Source organism: Callospermophilus lateralis, chromosome 15, assembly GCF_048772815.1.
Source record: "Callospermophilus lateralis isolate mCalLat2 chromosome 15, mCalLat2.hap1, whole genome shotgun sequence".
Classification (NCBI taxonomy): Eukaryota; Metazoa; Chordata; class Mammalia; order Rodentia; family Sciuridae; genus Callospermophilus; species Callospermophilus lateralis.
The window spans coordinates 66763800-66787679 of record NC_135319.1 but is presented as its reverse complement, the minus strand read 5'-3'; the positions used below and the strand labels follow the sequence as shown (position 1 = coordinate 66787679).

The following is a 23880-nucleotide window of genomic DNA, read 5'->3' as shown; positions in this document are numbered from 1 at the left end:
TTTTTCAGATAGTCTGAAGAGTAATAGCCAGATGGGAGGTAGTTTGCACAAGGTATTTGGTCTGTAGAAAGCTCTTGGACTTTGGAGTCAGGAAGCCAATTTAATCTCCAGATTTTCCAAATAAAAATTATATAAGCAAATTATTTGAATTTTAGAGTTCTTACTTATATAAATAGGATATAATGCTCTCTCAAGAAAGATTGGCACATCCCAGAGTCAGCTTGCAAGCAAGGCAAAGCGGCCATCGCAGCTGCTGGTGACGTGGCAGGGATGGCGCTCAAGAGGCTCATGGGCAAGTACAAGCAACTAACCCAGAATCCTCCAGAAGGAATTCAGACCCCATAAATGAAGAGAATTTTTTGAATGGGAGGTGTTGATCATGAGCCCTGAAGATACCTGTTTTTAAGTTTGGTGTTTTTCCTGCTATCTTGAGTTTCCCACCTGACTACCACTGAGTCCTCCCAAGATGAGGTTCACTTGCGAGATGTTCCATCCCAGCATCTACGGGGACCAGCAGAGTTTGCATCTCCATCCTCCACTTGCCGGGTGATGACCCCATAGGCTTCAAGAGAGGCTCTGAGAGGGGGAGCCCCTAGCTGAGTGTGGAAAAGATCCTGCTGTGGGTGACGGGCATTCTGGCGGAGCCCAGTGACGAAAGTGGAGCTAATGTGGATGCTTCCAAAATGTGGTGAGGTGACTGGGAGCAGTTTTACAAGACTGCGGGTCAGATCTTGCAGAAGTCTCTGGGACTCAGGCTGCGCACGCGCAGAAGGCAGGACAGCACCTTGTAATTCCAAGGCTGCTCTCAGGACGCTCAATGACAGTGCTGCTGGTGCTGCTACCAAAACAGCAACCACGGCACTTCTTGTTTCTTACCTTTCCACCTCAAACAGGCTTCTTTTCTGGAATGATGTCCAAGTGTTCCTCCCCGTGGAATGTTCAGGAAGGGCACCTGGCTGTCTCTAATTCCCAGCCATTGCTCAGTCCGTGCTCCCTCCCGCGGCTGCCCCCAGGATGAAGGCCTGTGCAGACCAGCTGCCTCCAACAAAGGCATGGGGCCTGTGGCAACCGGGAAGGGGCGGTGGCGGGCCTGGGCTGGCACACTTTATACCCCACTCTCGGTTCCATGTGCTCTGTGAGGCGTTCACGACGTCTCATCTTGTGTTTTACAAGCAGAGGTTGTTCATACAGTCTCTTCATTTGTTGGGCATTACAACCACACTTAGAAATACTTTCAGGGATGCTTTGTAAATGGTCAGTGAGAAGGGACAGAGAACAGATTCTTGCTGACCTGGAAGACCAGTGGCTTCTCTGGCCTGGAAGACCATTTTTAGGGGATTAGCGTTCTGTTACCGTTGCTTGTGCACTCCTAGAGCAGACACAGGGAGGTCTTTGAAGTGTTAGTGACCTTTTTCTCCTGAGTTCTGCAGTTTTCCTTTTCCAGGCTAAAAGCTGGGTTGCTCCAGAGCTCTACACTGTGCGAGCAGTTGCACCAGGACAATTCTTTGCCCTTGAGGTCAGAAGGGACTCTACCATTAGTTGGCCCAGAGTGCAGAGGTATGCCTTCCCCAGGTGGAGGGAGCACTTTTTTGCAGTCTGTGACTTTGATGCCACCTAGGTGTCTCTGACTACAGAGCTGAGCAGCACAATACCCCAAGGAGACATCACAAGCAATAACAGATCTGTTGCCTGGGGAAGCAGATGCCTGACCTGTTCCAAACAGTTTGCATTTCAACAGGAGTTTGTTTTTAAAGAGATGGCCTGTGAGACCTGTGATAGATTTCATTTCACATTAGCCTCTTTCCTTCCCTTCCCAAATGTGTCCAACGGACTTTCGTCTCTTAGGGAAACCTCACATTTCATGGTGTTAACAATTCTGTAGGAGGATTTGTGTTTGGAAGGGTAAGGAGGTGTTGTGCTACATAGTGTTTACAGGCATGAAGGAGATGCAGCCTTTCCAGAGTAGAAAGCAGTGGCCTGTGTAGAGACTGCTGGCCTGCTTCAAGATCATGGGGACACAGTCACCTGTGGGTGTCCATGGGAGATGGGGGAGGAACAGCAGTATCTTTGCAAAACATAGTATTTTATTAATTTATATTTATTGAATGAAAAACAATCCTATGGTGTCCCTCTTCTGTTGTGGAATTTAACTACTATGTTAAAAAAATAAAGTTCTATATTTCCCCCTCTTAAAAAGAAAGAAAGATTGGCACACTTTGTGTCTCCAAGGCTCTGTTCTGACTCCCGGGACTAGAGCAGGGTAGGTGGCATTAGGCATGGGTGCCTATTAGAAATCCTAGTGAAAACGTGGGGTGGGCAGTGGAAATGCAGTTCTGGAGTTCAGAGAAATTAAAAGAAACCAATTGGAAAGTTACCAAGTTAAGTGGGATTTGTAGATGAGACTGTCTAGTAGATAAAGGAAAAGAGAAAAATGTTACGACAGATGCCCGGCTGACTCTAACAGGGTGATAAAGAGGAACCAATAAACTCTTTCCTCTCAAAATCCACTTCCTTCCACCCCAAACTTCTCACCTCTTTTATCCGATTAACATGTACTTATTCAGGTGTCAGAGCTCAGTATGAACATCACTTCATTTGTTTTTAAATTTATTGTTCATTGTTCTAGGATGAAATTGTAAATAGTGGGATAAATTAGTCCTGGCCTTCATTAAGCTTATCTTCTATTAGGAAAGATAGTCAACTGACAAGTAAATAGGCAAGCAAAAAAGGTAATTACAGACCAAGAAGTCAAACACTGACTGAAATAACCAGGATGATAAGACAGTAACCAGGGGAGGTCCTTGTAGATGATAGTGGAAGTTCTCCCTATGGAGCTGACCATACACTAAGATCAGAAGTATGAGATGAGGTGGGAGAAGAACCTTCCAGGCAAAGAGAGCTGGAAAGGGCTTGATGCCTTAAGAACCAACTTTCCTTATTCTCCAGGCTCAGTCAGGCTCTCTTTGCCCTGCTCGCTCCTAACACTTGACACCCAAAAATTCCTCAAAAGAGTGATTAGTGATTTAAGTAGTCCTGGACTCCTGATTAATTTACAGGTTTAGTCAACTAACATTAATTAAGCAGGGTTAAATTATATTGAGACTACTCGGCACATAACTGCTAGAGAATACCAAGAAATGTTAAAACTAAGCTACCTGGAACCTGGGCTAGAGAGGTTGGCTTACTTGCCTATACTAGGCTGGCGTTTTCTCCCCACCCCCCTCTCTCCCTCCTCCCAAATCTTTCCACTTTCTGGTGGGTTCCTGTCCTTACTCCTTACCTGTATTCACTGGAAAGCGTTCAATAAGATATTGGGCTAACTGTGCCAGCATGGAATCCACGCCTTCCTCTGTACTTACTAGTTACATGACTGAAAGATTCCTCATCTAAATTGGAAATTACCCTCCTTCCTCAGCTGTTTGAGGAATACATAAGGAAGTAGTTGATGCCCCATAAGGCCAGTATAGAATTGTGAAGTATTATTAATATTTGTCAGGGCTGGGGATGTGGCTCAAGCGGTAGCGCGCTCGCCTGGCATGCGTGCGGCCCGGGTTCGATCCTCAGCACCACATACAAACAAAGATGTTGTGTCCGCCGAAAAATGAAAAAATAAATATTAAAAAATTCTCTCTCTCTCTCTCTCTCTCTCTCTCTCTCTCTCTCTAAAAAATAAAGAATAAAATAAAATCCCACCTGTGAGAATTCTAATCCTCATAAAAAATATTTTAAAAAAATATTTGTCTAAGACAGACTGCAGGCTCAATGGTCCAAACAGAGACAGTTTTGAGGACCTTGTGAACCCAGAAAGAAAGAAATGCCTAAAATTTGGTTGAAAAGAAGAAACAGAGAACCCTGAAGATGCCATTTGTTCTGGGCCTACTCAGCCATCTGCAGGACTGACTGGCTTCCCAAGATTCGAGTCAAAATCTTGTGAAGCTTAATTGACATTAAGCTTTCTGTTCAGCCTCCCCCAAGTACCCAAGTTTTCTTCCAGGCTTAAGATTTTGGGGATGTATTAATTTCCTGTTGTTATGGTAAAAAAATGACCACAAATGTAAACACAGATTTATTAAAACAATACATATTTATTATCTTACAGTTCTAGACATCAGAAACCTGAAATATGTCTCACTGAATTAAAATCAAGGGATGATCCTTTCTGGAAGCTCTAGGGAAGCCTTGCCTTTCATAGTTTTTAGATGCTATTCACATTCCATGACCCCCTTCCTCCATCTTCAAAACCAGCAAATGGCTAGTTGCGTTTTTCTCACGTCTGATCACTCTGACACTGACTCTCCTTGCCTCCCTATTCCATTTACAAGAACACTTGTAATTACACAGAGAAAAATCCAAGATAATCTCCTCATCTCAAAATCATATTCCTTTGACACTCAAGCCCATGTTCCTTTTACCTCTAGTTGGTTTGAGAGGCTTCAGGGCACTCACTCTGGGATTCTATGTAGAATCCAGGGAAGGCATCCCATTCTTGGCCTTGATATTCCCTATCTACAACAACTGGCAGCACAAACAGGCAGGGAAGGTGCCTCCTTCTTTTTGGGAATGGGAGTCTGATTTAGCATGGGCAAGGTCTCTGTAAAGATCTGTAGGCACATTTGCCAGAGAAGGGGGGAATTTTGCTTTCAGAGGAACAATTTTGGGTTATCTGAGGGCCACCAAGCCAAGCCCTCAGTAGTGACAATAGATATCATCCTAGATCAAGGATTTAAGTGAGAGACAGGAGTAGTGATGTTCTTTCAATCTTCTGTCTTGATCTCGACCTTCACCGCATAGGGTAACAAGGTCTTAACAGAAAATTATGGGATTTGTGATACTGTTAATTTTTTACTTATCTTGGGCCAACCCTCTGGACCATCTGTGGGCCACACTGGCCAAGTGATACAGTGTTCACCCAAAACACCAAGAGGAAATAGGTACCTTTATTGACAGGTTACAAATGCATAGGATTTCCTTAGAAAGGTGGGATAAAGGCTCCAGCAGGACACAAGGGGAAAAGTCAATAATGGGTTCATTTATTTATTTATTCATTCATTTGTTGAGCAGATGTTGAGAACTGTTCCAGGCTCCTTGCTAGAAGCCAAAGATCAGTCTGCAGGGAAGATACAGTTCATCAGTGGGGCTGAACTCTGTTCAAATACCCAACAATTAACACAGTGACTACACAACAGGCAAAGGCTTTTAGACTGATTCTAGCAGTAACTCCAGGGGTCAGGGGAACTCAAGAATTGGAGCTGGGTTAAAGTCTCTAGGGAAATAGCATGCAGGAGAGTGTGGTCAGAAGACAACAGGAAGAGCAACAGGTCTGTGTGGATGACTAGGCACAAATGGACCTGGTAAGACGGACTTGAAGGCCAGGCCAATGCATTTGGATTTTGTGCTACAATGCATGAAAATCAATTGAAACTGAGGTATAATTTAAATACCACAAAATTTGCCTTTTTAAATTGTATAATTAAATGATTTTTAGTAAATTTAACAAGTTGTACAACCATTACCATCATCCATCACTCCAATAAGATCCCTCCTGCTCATTTACAATTAATCCTCATTCCCATCCCCTACCTCAGGCAAACATTATTTTACTTTCATTATTTTTTATTATTACTTTCATTATTTTTATTTTCATTTTTTAAATTTTATATATCATATATATAAGTTGTAGATAGATGAAATACCTTTTATTTTATTCATTTATTTATTTTTATGTGGTGCTGAGGATTGAATCCTGTGCCTCACTCATGGTAGGCAAGTGCTCTACCACTGAGCTACAACCCCAGCCCCTCCATTCCTTATTGTTGCTAAATAATATTCCATTGTATGGATACATTGTATTTTGTTTATCCATCAGCAATAAATTGATATTTGGGTTGTTCCCACTTTTAGACTATTATGAATAATAATATGAACATTTGTGTACAAGTCTTCTGTTGATGTATGTTAGCATTTTTCCTTGGATAGATAACTAAAATTGCTGGGTTATATGTAAATATATATTAAATCTTTTAAGAAACTGCCAAACTTCCCAAAATACCTGCGCTATTTTACATTCCCATCAGCAATATTTGAGGGTTCTACTGTCTCCCTGTTCTCACCAATTACTGTTATTGCTGTCTTTTTGATTACAGCCATTCTAGTAAAGGTGAAATGATATTTCAGATGTTTTTAATTTGATTCAATTTAAATGTGCTGAAAATATTTAAATATGCTTACTAGACAATTGCATATCTACTTTGGTTAAATATCTGTTCAAATCTTTTGCCCAGCTTTTAATAGAGTTTTTTATAGTACTATATTTGTGTTACAAGAATTCTTTATGTATTATGGATATATTATCAGATGTGATTTACAATTGTTTGTTCCCAACTTGTGACTTATCTTTCATCTTCTTTTTTTAAATATTTTTTTAGTTGTAGATGGACACAATACTTTTATTATTTATTTAATTTTATGTGGTGCTGAGGATGGAAACCAGTGCCTCATACATGCAAGGCAAGCATTCTGCCACTGAACCACAATCTCGGTCCTATTTTCATCTTCTTAATGGTGTCTGTTGAAAGACTTTTAAGGGAAAAAAGGACAAGACAACTAATGTGAACAAATTTTAAGTGTTTTTTTTTTTTTTTTTAAAAAAGGACAAGATAGAGCTAAGCTTCAGAAAGATAGTCTGGCAACTGTATGTGGGATGGAACAAAGGGGACAGAGAGCTCTTTTCATAAGTTATAAAAAGGGAACAGGCACAGGTCAAGTTTCTTAAAATCCTCTGGGAATCAAAGGGTTATAAGCAGATATTTATCAAAGCATGTTTACAGTCCAGTTAATCAGTAAACCAGAATCCGTGAGACTACCAATCTAGGGATGTGCAAGAACTTTTCAAGAGGTTTTCCAGGATTGGGAAAGGAAGAGAAATGAGCATGGAGAGCTGAGGGGCTATTCCAGAGCTACATAAATAATTTCCAGCATTGAGGGGGAAAGTCCTAAGCCTCCTTTCAAGTGCTGTCACACTAGTGTTTTGTGGTGGGAGCTAGGTAGTGCTGGTTTTCGGCTCTTTGGATTTTGACTATTGAGGAGGCTATTTGGAGAGGTGGGAGCACATTTCAGTGTCGCTCTTTGAAGAAGCCCAGCAAGATGTCAGACCTGCTTTCAGCCTTCCTACACCTCCTCCTTCTCTTCAAGTTGGTTGCCCCAGTCACTTTTCGTCACCACCGTTATGATGACCTTGTACGGACACTGTACAAGGTGCACAACCAGTGTCCCTACATCACACGGATCTACAGCATCGGTCGCAGTGTAAAGGGAAGACACCTCTATGTGTTGGAATTCAGTGACTACCCTGGAATCCATGAGCCCTGTAAGTCTTGAGCAGTTCTGGGAGCATGTGGGACAGGACTCTTCCCTTACAAATCCAGTCATTGGTATTGTTTCTAGGATGGTCAGTGGAACTTCCTCCTATGGATTATTACCTCTTTCTCAAACTGTGACAAGTCTTTGCCTACTTGGCTCTTAAACTTCCCCTGCCTCTGGGAGCCACAACCCCAATTCAGACTCCAGCCACTCCTTCCCCCTTAGGTTCTGTTTGCTTAAGACCTTAATGGCAAAAGGTGAATCTTCTTCCCGGCTCCCTTCCCATCCCCCTACCTTCCCGCCCATTCCCCTTCTTTTTCTCTTGCTATTATAGAATAATATCTTTCATGATCCAATGGCTCAGGAGCATAGCAGAAATAATTAGCTCTTGTAGTTTTGTCAGGGAACTTAGAAGGGTTTAGGAGACTCTTCCTGGAGTAGAAGCAGGATAGAACACAGTATCCTAGAGTTCAAGGGTTGGGGTATTAGATTTATTTATTGGATTCTTTTTGCCAGTTTGCTTCTATTATCAAAGCAATCCACGTTTAGATTAAAAATTAGAAATTAGATGTAATAATAATAAAGTTCATCCATAATCCCAACATTCACCGAAAACCACTGTTAACAAATGGATGCATATCTTTCCAGATATTTTTCTTTGCATATTTAAATCTACCTTTCATATACATGTAGTTTTTCTTAAAAATAGAATCATAACTACTTTCCTCATTTCAGTCTGTTATGAATAGCATTTGTGTCTATAAATATAGATCTATGCCACTATTTTGGGCTGTGAAATATCTTATTGCATGGTTGTCTTTAGCTGCTCAAGAGTTGATGGACATGTAAGTTATTCCTAATTTCTCATTGTTTTACTTCACTTTCTTCTCCACTCCCATATCCTCAGCCCTAGCCCAGTCTCCACCACAACTTGCCTAAATTATTGCGTAAACTCCTAATGGGTCTCATAACTCCTAACTGCTCCCACTGAATCTTCTGAACCTTCTCTGAATCTTCCTGAACTTTCTCTGAATCTTGTGTCATTTGGCACACAAAATAATTGTTTTCCTAGAAATTGTTATAATCTTACTCTCCTGCTTCAAAAACTCCATGAATTTAGGCTATGAGAATATCAGATTATTACATAGGAGAAGCTCAAGGATCACCATATGGTTATATGGTCTGAAGGGACTTGCTTTGAAGTTGCACTTGCATAGCTAGAACATGCTTTTACTCAGATCCCGTGTTCACTGTGGAAGCTTAAGACTATTAGTAGGTATGATGGGGTTAGTTCCCCAATGTCCCCTTCTTGGTGCCCCTATACTTTCTTGCATTCAAGGCCTTTCTTGGTGTTTGCTTATACCACACTGCCTCTCCTGACTCCACTTTTCTCTGAAGCCTGTAACTTTAGCTATTCATCCATCTGTTCCTTTCAATCACTTATTTTATAAATATTTACCAATCACCTACTATATGTAAGAACTTTTATGTATTCTAGAATTACAGCACAGAATAATACAAAGACCTTGCCCTCATAGGCCTGAAGCCTAGTGGAGTCTACTGAGTAATACAATACATATTATATCAGATGGAAACTAATGCTAGAGCAAAAACAACTCAAGAAAGAGAGAGAGAGTTGCATGAGGTAATATTGGGAGGAGCAAGGACTTGGTGATCAGGAAAGGAATCCCCACTGAGGTGGTTTTGAACAGAGATTCAAAGGACATGAGGGAACATTTCATGTTGATATTGGGCAGGGGTTGGGGAGGTGGCAAGATAACAGGCAGAGGCAAGAGCAGATGCAATGTTCCAGGAGCTACGGCATGCTTGGCACATGTGAGGAAAAAGTGAGGGGGGGCCCTATGGTCCAGCAGGGTGAACAAGGGTAGAACAAGAGGCGAAGTCAGAGACAGACAGTGGGGAATACTGGGCAGCAGAGGATCACATAGGGTCTTAGAGACCTTTATAAATATTTTGCCTTTTACTTTGAATTAAATGAGAAGCCACTAGAGAGTTTTAAGCAGAAGAGTTGCAAGATCTGACTTACATTTTTTAAAAAGATCACTCAGAATAGAAGTCAGCAAATTGCCGCTCCAGAACCAGCACCAGCTTTGGTGAATGAAGTTTTACTGGAATGGCCACACCCATTTGCTTTTGTATTACTTTGGTTACTTCTGCTGGAAGAGTTGAATAGCTGTGACAGAGACAATATTGCCCACAAAGCCTAAAGAATTACTTTCTGTCCCTTTAAAGAAATTTTTTGCAAACACCTGATTCAGGAGAAGAGACTTAAATAGGGCTGGGCAGATGCTAGGAGACCAAGTGGGAAATTCATTACAAAAATCCAGGCATGGGGGGTGGGGGTGGGGGCTTGAACCAAAATGGTATTAAGAGAAATGATTGTATATTATGAGGGCTGGGTCTTGCCCATGACCTGCGCGGGCTATGAACTTTCAGTTTCCCTTGTGTGACATGTACTGGCTGAGAAATATGGCGAAAAATCACACAACACAGAAGTAATTTTGAAAAGTGAAAATGGGACGGCTCTATGACCTTAGGGGTCCTGCTTCCACACTGGAAGGAGAGAGAGAAGAGCCCACGTTTGCTTTATTTATACAAGGGGGCTTCAAAGGATTTTCATGGAATGTTCTTTTGCCAAATAAGGTAGGAGGAGGACTGTCCAAGCTCAACGGGTAACGCCCCAGTCAGGAGCTACAGAGCAACCTCTCTAGCCGACTAAAGACTGAGATCACCTAATGCTTTGAGTAATCCATTAAGTGGGAGAAGCCACAAAATTACTTGCAATGCCAGAATTGCAAGGCTGAGTAGAAGCTTTTCAAATAGCTCAGGGGTGGCCCCCCACAGCTGGGGGTATGGGCTTAGTGGTGAAGTGCTTGTCTGGCATGCACAAAGCCCTGGGTTTGATTCCCAGCACCACATGATGGGGGAAAAAAAAAGAAGGAAAAAAAAGGTGATTATGTTCTCAGCCCTAGTCCATTATGGAAGTGTATCCCTGTAGACTCCAGAGGCTAAACAGGAGTATCACAAGTTCAAGGCCAGCGTGGATATTTAGAGTAACCCTGTCTCAAAATAAAAATACAAAGGACTGGGGTTGTAGCTCTGTGGTAGGAAGTACCTGGTACCCTAATACCATGAAGAAAAGAAAGACCAAGAGAAAGAAAAAAAGAAAAGAAAGGGAGGGAAAACAGAGAAAAAAAGAATCTAATCTTGAATACATACTAAGTGCATTCCACCATGCCAAGTTCCACAGGACAGTAGTTCCATGACTTGGATTTCATAGAAAAGTTAAAACATTTTTTTATGAATAAGAGAGATTAGAGAAGACTAAAATAGATTTTCCAAGTTTTATTTTATTGAATAAGGATATGAAGGAAATGACCTCTACTATTACCAACCTTTCCTGAAAGAACACCAAAAAAGATAAGAAACAAGTAATCTAAAATTTAAGAAATACCACAAGATTAAGAATATACATTATGGAAAATTCACAGAAATCCTGTAGGTTACAAGTGTTCCTTTGGAAAAGACTGCTCTAGGAATACTAAGATAACTAATAATGGATCATGTTCTAAAGAAAATTAAAAATTGTATACATTACTAAGACCAGGTCCAGTAAATGAATTATAATATGTGAAAAATATAAACTATGGTAAAAGGGAAGTCAGCAGACAGCTCACTCCCAGCAAGAAGAGCCCAAGATGGCTTCACAGAGTAAGAAATATTTGAACTCAGCCTATGAGTATGATAAGGAGAATTTGGAAATAAGGAGATGAAGAGGTGCAGAATCAAAAAAGAAATGGAGGCAGAAAAGTGTTGGGTAGAAAAGAAGACACTTGACAAGAAGCTTTTCTCTTTCCTTTTAAAAGGGCACAAGAGCCAGCACAACGGCACAGGCCTGTAATCCCTAGAGACTGAGGAAGCTGAGGCAGGAGTATTGCAAGTTTGAGGCTAGCCTCAGCAACTTGCTCAAAAAGAAGAACAAGAGAAAGCAGCAGCAGCAGCAGCAGAAGCAGCAGCAGCAAGAAGAAGAAGGAGGAGGAGGAAGAGGAGGAGGAAAATAAGAAGAAGCAAGCATAATCTTTTTAAAAAACATTTTTAAGTTGAGGTTGTATCTCAGTGATAGAGTGCTTGCCTAGCATGTATAAGACTTCCTCTTCCTCCTCTTCCTCTTCCTCCTCCAGGGATTGAACCCAGGGGCCCTTAACCACTGAGCCACATCCCCAGACCTTTTATTGAGGCAGAGTTTTACTAAATTGCTCAGGGTCTTGATAAATTGCTGAGGCTGGCTTTGAACTTGTGATCTTCCAGTCTAGACTTCCAAGTTGCTAGGATTATAGGCCTACACTACCATGCCTGGCAAGAATATTTTAAAGGTGTTTTTATTAGTACATTATAGTTTTATATAATTGTGGGGTTCATTTTGATATATTCATAAATGCATATAGCGTAACTTGCTTCTTTTCAATTCTCAGTATTATTTCCTCCCTCCCCTGACCCCTTACCTCTACTCTATTGATCTTTTTATTATTAATTAATTTTTTTAAATTTGTGTTTGCTTTTTAATGTATAACTAATGCTCTAATTGGCGCATTAGTTATACATGAAAGTGGAATTCATTGTGATATATTCATATGTGCACATACCGTGATTTGGTCAATTTTTTTCCACAGACTGATCTTTAAATGATTCTACAGGCTATCTCCAGAATCTCAATTCTTAGTCAAGCTGAGCAGTTGTTAGCATGGCCAAACACTAAGGACTGAAACATAAATAGATTCCTTCCTACTCTGTCTCAAGACATGCCTCTCAGATACAAAGGAGAGATTTTAGCTTCCTAAGTGCCCTAAAAACTATGTCTTCAATTCAATTGGGATGACTGTTAAATGTTAACATAACCTAGAGTACTTCAGGAGACATATTTTGGGAAAACACCAGCCTCATCCTGAAGGATTAGTCTCTGCTTGAGAAGCAGCATGCTACTGTGAATGGTACTACAAATGCAAGCTGGGCTTTGACTTTTATTATCTGCACTAGCTAGGTGGCCTCAGACAAGTTTCTTAACCTCTTTCATCCCTAGTTTCTTGGCTTTGAGCTAACCATACCTACTTCACAGGTTTTCTGTGAAGATGAGTAATAATGAACATAAATGCCCAGTTCATTGTGGGGGTTCAAAAGGTAGTAAGCATCATTATCCCTGGTATGAAGTTTTAGACATTTTGCAATTGCAATTGGTTAGGAAGGGGCTCCGGGATTATTGGCAAAGACCCAATGAAAGCCTAAGGTTATCTTTTATGTATTAATGAAAAGGAAGGAAAAGATGCTTTTGCAAGATCATGACTTAGTAACACTTCTAAACTTCCCCATCTTTTCTTCTCCTGCATGTGTGTTTTCTGCTTGCAGTGGAACCGGAAGTCAAGTATGTTGGGAACATGCATGGTGACGAGGTGCTGGGCCGGGAGCTGCTGCTGCAGCTGTCCGAGTTCTTGTGTGAAGAATTCCAGAACCAGAACCAGCGCATCATGCGGCTCATCCAGGAAACGCGCATTCACATCCTGCCCTCCATGAACCCGGATGGCTACGAGGCCGCGGCCACACAGGTAGAAGCTCAAAGGAAATATCAGGGAGAGACTAAAGCCATATAGGAGAGAAAGTATAACATAGAGCATGGATAGATGGGTTCTTTGTTTCCAAATTCAAAGAATGAAATCCACGGACGCAAGGGTGAGAGCAAAGTAACAGGATTTATTAGCATAATAGAAAGAAAGCAGAGCTCCCAAATAGGGAAGGGTCCTGAGAGGGATGCCGAGGGGTTATCTGCTGTCTAGGGGTTTTTAAAGGTATACCTGATGACCCAGTGCAGATAATTTTTGGGGTGAGGGATGGACCAATCAAGCTCTTCAAGCTCCCAGTTTAGTAAGCCAATCAGAATGCCTAAGTTTAATCCCTTATTTACATAATTAAGAGGTCAGGTCCAACCTTGTGATTTGACACATCTATTGGGGAGGGGAAGTTCTTCAAGCAAGGTTAGATCTGGTAGTGGGCCAGGGCTAGGAGTAGGGGTAGCCAAGGAAGAGACATGTGGTTGAAGCTGTCAGCAGCAGGGACAGGATATGCTAACTAAGGAGGAGCTGTTGCAGTTGAAGCTGTCAGAGACAATGCCAGGATATTCTCTAGGCCCGATGTCTCCTTCTAGGATGGCATGGTCTCATTCCTCTTTTCCCTTCTCTGAGACTCTGTCCTGTCTGCCTGTGTGAAGTCTACCTTCTTGCCCATTCCCTCAAAAATAAATGCCAACAGACAATATATTCCAGTAAAAAAAATAAAGGATAACCCTAGGAGTGATGGCACTCGCCTGTAATCCCAGTTTCTTGGGAGGCTGAGGCAGGAGGATCACAAATTCAAGGTTACCCTCCACAACTTAGCTAAACCCTGTTTCAAGAAAAAATTTTTTAAAGTAAAGAGAGAGAGAGAGAATTTTTTAATACTTTTTTTTTTTTTTTTAGTTTTCGGTGGACACAACATCTTTCTTTTATTTTTATGTGGTGCTGAGGATCGAACCCAGCACCCCGCGCATGCCAGGCAAGCATGTTACCGCTTGAGCCACATCCCCAGCCCAAAATTTTAAAAAATAAGAAGGCTGGGGATATAGCTCAGTGAGGAAGCACTCCTGAGTTCAATTCCCCATACCAAAATAAATAAATAATAATTAAAATAAATAATTAAAAATAAAATAATAAACAAAATAAATAATAAAAGATAAAATGGCTGAGAAAAAAAGCAACAGAAAATAAAATAGAACTATAATAAAGACTTTGGTCGGGGCTGGGGATGTGGCTCAAGCGGTAGCGCGCTCGCCTGGCATGCGTGCGGCCCGGGTTCGATCCTCAGCACCACATACAGACAAAGATGTTGTGTCCGCCAAATACTAAAAAATAAATATTAAAATCCCTCTCTCTCCTCTCTCTCACTCTTTCTTTTTTTTTAAAAAAAAAAAGACTTTGGTCCTGTCTAAATGTAGCACATTAGGCAATAACTGTGGGCTCTCTGAGCTTCAGTTGCTTCTACACCTGTCCAGTTGACCTCAAGGTTTATTGTAAGGATCAATGAGGCAATGTCCATGACAACACTTTGTAAACTGAAAAATACTATGCAGAAGTGAAGTGATATTGCAAAATACACCTCATTCCCTGAACTTTTGACTTCTGATTGTAAATATTGTTCACCCTCCCACCTTACATGCCTATTTGAGGGGTTTTTGTGTTTTTTGTGGAAGCAGGGATTGAACCCAGAGGTACTCAACCACCGAGCCACACCCCCAGCCCTTTTTAAAAAATTGACACAGGTTCTGCTAAGCTTCTGGTTCTGGCCTTGAACTTTCAATCCTCCTGCCTCAGCTTCCTGAGTAGTTTAAATCTACATGGGAATATGGTTAAAGATTGAGTAGAGGCAGACAGAGGAATGGAACCAGAATGTTGAACCAGTTATGCTGCTGGCTTTGAAAATGGAAGAAGGAACCATAAACTCAGGAATGTGGTTGGCCTCTAGAAGATGGAAAAGTCAGAAAACAGATACCCCTAGAGCCCTCAGAAGAAATTCAACACTGCTGACACCTAGCATTTATTTCAGTTTTCTGACTTCCAGACTGTTAGGGGAAATCCTTTGCCATGCTGTTTTTCCTTCCTTCCTTCCTTTCTTCCTTCCTTCCCTCCTTCCTTCCTTCCTTCCTTCCTTCCCTCCCTCCCTCCCTCCCTCCCTCCTTCCTTCCCTCCTTCCCTCCTTCCTTCCTTCCTTCCTTTCTTCCTTCCTTCCTTTATTCCTTCCTTTCTTCCTTCCTTCCTTCCTTTTTTTTTTTTTCTTTTTTTAGTGCTGGGGATGGAAACCAGGGCCTCATGAATACCAGGTAAGCCCTGTATCACCAAGCCATACACTCAGCCCCTCTTCTTGTAATCTTAACTAATAACCAGTCTGGGTAGCAAATCAACTGATCAAGGCTTAATGCTAACGATTAAGAACTACATTGATAAGAATGAGCAAGCAGTGAAAAAACCCTGGAAGCAAAAAGAAAATCATTGTATCATAGAAGTGTGCACCTCTGAAAAATCAGATAAATGTTTCCATTGGAACAGAATTGCTACAGGAAACTTAAGAGAATTTTTTTAAAGTTATGTGTTGAATGGTGATCTAAGAATAAAATATAAGCAGGATATTATGAAAATATATAAATAAAGATCTCTTAGATAAAATTCAAGAGGTAGTACTTCTGTGACTTACTTTTCAGCTGTCCAACATCATTTATTCACCCCACTTTGGGAAACAACCAACAATTTGGGCTCTATCCTCTCAGTCCACAGGGCTGCCAGGGACACTAGTCCCTTTCTCCAATGCCACACAAAACATTGAATGGAATTTCAGTTTTTAACAGGCATCTTAACATATCTCTGTTATACCACTTTTTATATTTAATTATTTGTGTATATATATCTACCTTATGTACACTATGAATTAGTAGAATAATGTCTCACTTACTCCTTTCCCTAATGTCTGTCAGACCTTTGAATGGAAACTTAAGTAAATTTGAGTTGACTAAATGGATGACTGAATAAATGAATGAATACATGAGCAAATAAAAATAAAGTGTGAAGTATGAGAAGAGAAAGGAAGTTGATAATGCTCAAAAGAAAATAAGAAAGAACTTATATTTTTCAAAAAGCAAGAGAGTGGATTTCCATGGTAAAACCACTTTGGAAAACAGCTCATCAGCTTTTCAAAAAGTTCAGTCCCTGTTACCAAAAAAAAAAAAGTGACCTTACATCAACAGATACCAGCAGGTCTACTCCTAGGTATCTACCAAAGGAAAAGAAAATACACATTCATACATAGACTTGTACATAAATGTTCATAGCAGCATTGTCCACATCAGCCAAAAAAGCAGAAACAACCCAATTTCCATGTACTGTGTTGAGTAGCATCGCTGTCCTTAATTTTGTGTTCACTTAGTACCTGTGAAAGTGATCTTGTTTGGAAATAGTCTTTGCAGATATAATTAAGTTCAGATGAGGTCATACTGGATTACGGTGAATTCTAAATCCAAAATGATTACTGTCCTTATAATAAGAAAGAAGTGTCTAAATAGAGACACAGACACACTAGAGAGAAATCCAGGTAAAGATGGAAGCAGAAATTAGAGTGGGCCATGGTGGTACATCTCTGTAATCCCAGCGGAAGACTGAAAAAGTAGGATCAGAAGTTCAAGGCCAGCTTCAGCAACTTAGCGAAGCCCTAAGCAACTTTGTGAGACCCTGTCTGTAAATAAAATATAACAAGGACTGAGGATATGGCTTAGTGGTTAAGCACCACTTGGTTCAGTACCTGTTGCCAAAAAAAAAAAAAAAAAAGAAAAGAAAAGAAAAAAAAGAAAGAAAGAAAATTAAAAAATTAGAGGGATGCATTCACAAACCAAAGATTACCTCCAACCTCCAGAAGGTAGAAGAGACAAAGAGAGAAACTTCAGAAAGCTGAGCCTGCTGGCACCTGGATTTCAAACTTTGTGCCTCCAAAAGTGTGAGACAACAAATGTCTGTTATTAGAAGACTCCCATTTTGTGGTAACTTGTTACAGAAGCTCTAGGAAACTAATGCAGTCCCTCATCTGGTAAATGGATGAACAAAATGTGATATATCCATTTGATAGAGTTATTCAGCAACAACAACAACAGCAACAACAATGAATGAGCCTCTAAAAATATTATGTGCAGTCGGGGAAAAAAAAATCACAGAACATACAATGCATAATCCTACTTTTGTGACATGTCTAGAGAATGTGAATCTGTGGAGAAAGAGTGAGGACCTTGGGCTGGTGAGAAAATGAGGACTGACTATAATAAAAAAGTCTCTCGGGCTGAGGTTGTGGCTCAGTGGAAGAGCGCTTGCCTAGTATGGGTGAGGCCTTGGGTTCGATCCTCAACACCACATATAAATTAATAAATAAATAAAGGTCCATTAACAACTAAAAAAAAAAATTTTAAAATGTTTCTCTTTAGAATGATAGAAATGTTCTGAAATCAGATTATGATGATGGCAGTACAACTCAATAAGCATATCAAATTCATTGACTTGTACACTAAAAACAAGTAAATTTTATGGTATGTAAATTATATCTCAAGATCTTTTTTAAAAAAACAAGAGTTCCCATGATTCTGAAACACTTTCCTGGTGTTACAGCTTCTCCTGGGATCTCTATCTGCAGTACATGTTTTAAGGGAAACTTCAACTACACCATTGGGATTTTGGAGAGGTTAAAGAAGAAAGTGCTACATTATTTGATAGAGGCAGTTAATATCATAAAAGAGCTGTACAGTGTTCTTAAAATATAGAATTCAGTCTGAAACTTACATTTTTCATCTCTTCATTTTTTCTCTAGGGCCCAAACATGCCTGAGTATCTGGTTGGCAGAAATAATGCCAATAAAGTGGACCTGAACCGTAACTTCCCTGATCTCAATACCTATTTCTACTACAACGAGAAGCATGGAGGACCCAACCATCACTTGCCCCTTCCAGACAACTGGGAAAGTCAGGTAGGAGATAAAATTTGCAAACAGAAGCAAAATAAATCAGCATCTGGAATTTCTTGCAAAAGCATTGTTAAGCAATCTTCATATTAACAAGCAAGAATTAAGCATCTCTTCAACTTCATTTAAATTTGTCTAGAGGAACAATAATTGTATCTTATGCTTCTTTGTATTTGTTCTCTCCCCAAGTAGAGCTCTCCAGGGAGCATAAATGTTTGATGATAGTAGTGATGGGAGTGGAGGAGGTGAAAGCAGTATCCTGTAGTTGCAGGGTACTTAATCATTTCACAAAGTCCTGTCATAGCCAGTGTTTCAGTTGATCATTAGTGTGGTAAATTCATTGAGCAGCGTCATCCATCTCTGTTTATTTTTAAATATTTTTTAGTTGTAATTGGACACAATACCTTTATTTTGTTTATTTATTTTTATGTGGTGCTAAGGATCGAACCCAGGACCTTGCATATGCTAGGCAAGTGCTCTACCACTGAGCCACAACCCCAGCCCTGCCAATCTCTGTTTTATAGATATTATACTTACAGATAAAATAATTCAGGTGAGCATGGTAGCAACTTGGGAGCCTGAGAAAGGAAGATCACAAGTTTGAGGCCAGCTTGGCCTATTTAGTGAGACTCTGTCTCAAAATAAAATAATAAGGGCTGGGGAATGTAGTTCAGTGGTAGAGCACCATAGGGTTCAACCCCTAATACTGCTACTACTAAGAATAATGATTTAAATATGCACAGCTAATAAGTGATTGGAATCAGGATCAAAACTCAGGCCTTCTGACTCTTAACCCAGCATTCTTTCTATTGCACTAAACTATTGACAGAGAATTCTAGCATTCTCTTCTCAAGATTTCTCAAATCTCTCCTACTTATGGTGAACTGTGTATTTGTCAGCAATTCGTTCCAGAAAGAGATTTAGGAAGTCTGACCCTTGTGGGTTTTCCTCTTCCCTTTTTATGTGACCTTAACATTTTACCTTACTCTCCCTCATTTCCCTTCTGTCTCAATGGGAGATGCCAATCCATGCCCCTAAGCCTCATTCTCAAGGAGGCCTATAATGTGACCCCCTGGAAATATGAAGTTTCACTCTGCTAGTGGGCCTTCTCCTACAAATAGCTACGGTCATCTATGGAGCATCATTGTCATCCCTGGTTTTTATGTTGTAGGGTATAGTTCTAAATGTTTTATTTGTGAATATCTAAACTTAGAAACTGGGCGGAGAAAAATAAAGCAGGCATAGGCCTTTATTCTGGGAATTTCCCGGATGGAATATTCTTAGATATTTTTTTCTCTTTGAATAGGAAGTAAAAGTCATGCTCATTAAGTGTCTGATAGCAACTATTCTTTGGCTCAAGTAAAACATGAAAAATAACTTTGTACTAGTCAGACTATCCAGCCAACAGAATGTTCTTATTTGTTAAACTTGTTTCTCTTAGTAAAGTAAGGTGATTGATTCAGTAATAATTAGGGTCCCACTTAGTCCTCTATCTAAATCTTAAAAGGAAAAAAGACAATGAGAAGTTTCTCTTGCTCCTGACGGAGTAGACTTGAGAAAGAAGAGCAGTGAGGAGCTGGCCTTGTTCTGATAGGGCTTCAGACTTGAAGAAAGGACTCTTCAAATCCTCTGAGCCTCATCAAAGACCAGAACTGGAACCCTTGGTACTATAGCCATGCTTCCCTTAATGACATTTTGGTAAATGATAGTTGGAATATATGGTAGTGGTCCCATAAGATTCTATCACCTGTGATGTTGTAGCCATTGTTGTTTGTGTAAGTACACTCCAGATGTTTGCACAATGACAAAATCATCTAACAGTACATTTCTCAGAATGTAGCCCCATCATTAAGCCTCACGCAACTCTATATGCATTCTGATTGTGTGAACTCAACACTATTCATTCAGTCCCCCTGGGATGGAAAAATGAGTCCTTCAGAGCTTACCCCTGGTCCAGGAGGAGTAATTAACACATTAACATCTCATAATCTCTAATCATATCTACCCTGAGAGGAGGAAAAAATTGAGGACTATAAATTGTTTATTTATAATACTGTACTCTACTACTATACTAGGCTAGTCCAAGTGGATTCAAGGCTTTGCTTACAATACTGTCACTCACTAGCAATATAACACACTATAAAGGTATAGTTACACTACTTGTCCATGGGATAGTATGTCTAATTCATGACATTTGGATACGATTAGAGAAGCATGTTCCACATGTCAACATTATAGCACATGTGTTGGGAGAAGGAAGAGGTTGAAAACCTATTATTGTGATCCAGTGTTTCCCAGATTTATTTTCTAAAGCCCCAAATTCCTGTCTTAGAAGTCACAGGACAATGAGTAAATGGGAATCCCATTCCTAGGGTCCAGATAGAGGCTCAGTTGGAGCTCTGAACTCTCTAATTATGATAGCCCTCTTCAAACAGATCTCTCTCTCTCTCTCTCTCTCTCTCTCTCTCTCTCTTTCCCCTCTCCCTCCCTCTTTCTCTTTCTAGCTTACTTTCTCAGGGTAATTTTAGGTTCACAGCCAAAAGTACAGAGTCCCCACATACATCCTGTCCCCCTATTCCCTACCCCACCATCACCCACCTGAGTTTACATTGGTTAGTCACTGAACCTGCACTGACTCACCATTAACACTCAAAGTCCATAGTTTACATTAGTACTTATTCTTTTTTAATATTTATTTTTTTGGTGTAGATGGACACAACACAATGCCTTTATTTTTATGTGGTGCTGAGGATCGAACCCGGGTCCCGCCCGTGCTAGGCCACAATCCCAGCCCTAGTAATTATTCTTGGTGTTATCAATTCTATGGTTTTTGGCAAATGTATGATAATATGAATCCACCATTATGGTGTCATACAGCATTGTTCCACTGCCCCAAATATTCTCCTTGTACCTGTTTAGTATATTACAATTCCCGTAAAATTTCCTTCTGAAAAAGCCTTCCATACACTTAATTTTGGGAACTGTCATTCCAGAGGTCAGAATTTCCTTAGCTATACTTCTCATGTCAGGTGGGAATAACTTCTCTGTGTTATTCAGGCACACTCTCTCCCCAGGCCACTTCCTCACAATGATTCCATGGCCTTTCCTTTGCTGCTAGCCTTTCTTATCTACTTACAGGTGGAGCCCGAGACTAAGGCTGTGATCCACTGGATGCGCTCCTTCAATTTTGTTCTTTCCGCCAATCTCCATGGAGGGGCAGTGGTGGCCAATTATCCATATGATAAGTCTCCCGGGCATCGGTTCCGAAATCCCTACCGCACTACCAATTCCCCTACACCTGACGACAAGCTGTTCCGGAAGGTATGCAGAAGGGGAACATGGGGCTCAATAGACCTGTGTCAAATCAGGAACAAGTCCATAAAAAATAACAGAAAACACTGCCTGCTTGAGAACCACTTAGTCTGGTAAATTACATTTAGGTTTGCATGATGAGCCATAAATTCATGAAAAAGTAATTTAAAAGAAAAGCTTTATACTATAATTACCATGATGTACAAAATGAAGATATAATTTGATTCAAATGTATGAAATGTCAAGATCATTGTACTGTCATGTGTAACTAATAAAAAAAAAATAACAAAAAAAATTTGCCAAAAGACTGATGGTAAGTTAGTGACATTAAACATGAATTTTAGGGTTTCTAATTTATAATTTTATGATAATATATCTGTGTTAATGAAGACTATGCACATGAAACAGGCTTAATTAATAATTCAAATATTAATGTATACTAATATATACATTACAATTTATATAAATATATTTAATAATATAATAAATTTAATATTTTATAATAAAATGTATTGGCTAAATTATAAAATGTGTTAACATATAATTATATATTGATATATAAATAATGATAACAATGTAATTCCTCAACTAATGAATTATAATAGCAAAAAACACCAATTATTCCTTTTCTACAATAACCTCATTTTGTCCACTCTTATAATTTAAAAAAAAAAAAGGATTATAGGGAAAGACTTCATATGTTTCTTTTCTTCAAAATATATCTCTCATTTGCCAATGAATATTACTTTTCCTGTTTTTGTTTTTGTTTTTTGCTCCTTGATTTTGGCTAGAGAATGATACAATTGGAAGGGTCCTGCACCATCTAGTGCTACCCCTCCTTTTGCACATGAAGAAACTTGACCCCAAGAGAGTGTAAAACCAGAATACAGATCTCTTAATCCTAGTCTGCTTCACACTCCACACACACATACACACACACACACACACACGCTTACATTCACACACACTCACTCTCATACCCACCCTTGTACATACTCACATACACTCCATCTCTCTCCTGTTCATATTTTCTTTCACTGAAGCATATATTCAGTTACCTATACCTAATAGGACTTCATGGCACCACTCTGATTCTGAGCATGAACATTGCCATATGAGATCATTTTCTGCGTACTTTTCCTGTAGCTGGCCAAGGTCTACTCCTACGCACATGGGTGGATGCACCAAGGTTGGAACTGTGGGGATTACTTCCCAGATGGCATCACCAATGGGGCTTCCTGGTATTCTCTCAGCAAGGGTAAGGAGAGTCCTGGACACTGCTCAAGCTGAAGTAGTGTAGTGCCCACTTCTGAATGACTAGTTTTTTTCAAGGAAACAATAGGGACACTATGGAATTTTGCACTCCAGTAAACATCTGAAAAATGGAGAAGTCTATGATTGGCATTTAGTGTCACCTTGTGAATCTTTAAAACTAAGGTCGGAACACCTGTAGTCCTGTAAAACTGGTAGTTTACTACACAATAGACTAAAGCATAGGAAGAAAATAATGGGGCCAAGTGATGAAGTGTGTCTCTGAGAATAAACTGGTTGAAACCCAGCTTGCCCACTTACCAGTCATGTTGTTTCAGGCTACTTACTTAACCTCTCTGTGCTTTGGTTTACTGATCTGTAATTGAGACTAAGAAGGCTGGGGTTGTAGCTCAGTGGTAGAGTGCTTGTCTAGCATGTGTGATGCCCTCAGTTTAATCCCAAGCATGGTCTCCCCTCAAAAGAAGAAAAATACTAGCCTCATGATTTTGATGCTTTAGATAAAATAACAGACATGAAACATTTAGAAATGTCTGGCTTATGAATGTTTTTAAAAGTAGTACAGAGAATGCCTCACATGGCAACAGGTGAGCAGAGGAACTGGCCTGGAAAGCACTAGTTGCCCTGAGCTCTGCTCTCCACCCTGACTGCCTGCCTCCCGCGAGCAGGGATTTGCCATAGGCATTGACCATTAATTCTGTAGCCTCAAACAGAAGTAAACTTCTCCATTCTCTATTGTGTGGACCTTGCCCACGTTTGAGGGTCAACATGAACCTTTGATTATGAACCTCTGGCAGATAGGCAGTCTAGGGATAGGGAATAGGCCAAAAGAGGAAGCTGGCTTCTTTCAGGAATCACTTTTAGCATTTGTTTTTCCCCATCCTCTCAAGTCTGAGCTGGCTACAGCATTGGTGAGGGCTGAGTTGATGGTGGAGTGAGGTAGAGAAAGGTTAAGGAGTTGCCATGTACTGAGAGGGAGACTTGTAGCTGTAAACTCACTGAACACAAGGCAAGTAGATTTTGTGAAACTCTGATTTCTTTAGTTTATATTAGAGAAGCAATAGATGTCACCCCCCCATGATTAAAAATATCAAATATGTTTTTTAAAATTAGACTTGTTCCTTGTTTCCTCGCTTCCCTTCTCCCTCCTCATCCTCTAAGAAAGCATGGCCCATGCCTCCTCTGAGAATCCTTGTCCTAAATTAAGCTGGTACATTCCAAGATGATTAAACTAATCAAAATGGTTGTTTTGACAGTGTGGTCTCTGGCTCTGCATAGCTGGCATCACTGGGGACTTGCGAGAAATATGAATTTTGAAGCCCAAACCTAGACCCACTGAATCAGAAACTC

General features: G+C 40.2%; 1 protein-coding gene and 1 pseudogene across 1 annotated transcript in view; both read left to right on the top strand.

Moving 5' to 3' along the window:
- The first annotated feature begins 466 nt into the window (after positions 1-466).
- Positions 467-791, top strand: LOC143381080 (ubiquitin-conjugating enzyme E2 G2 pseudogene; annotated as a pseudogene).
- Positions 792-7143: 6352 nt separating this feature from the next.
- Cpn1 (carboxypeptidase N subunit 1) overlaps positions 7144-23880 on the top strand; it is a 28032-nt gene continuing 11295 nt past the window's right edge. Inside the window, exons 1-5 of the mRNA XM_076834347.1 lie at positions 7144-7366; positions 12781-12977; positions 17800-17955; positions 21088-21270; positions 22408-22519. Coding sequence (XP_076690462.1) covers positions 7144-7366; positions 12781-12977; positions 17800-17955; positions 21088-21270; positions 22408-22519 — 871 coding nt within the window. The remainder of the gene's footprint in view (positions 7367-12780; positions 12978-17799; positions 17956-21087; positions 21271-22407; positions 22520-23880) is intronic.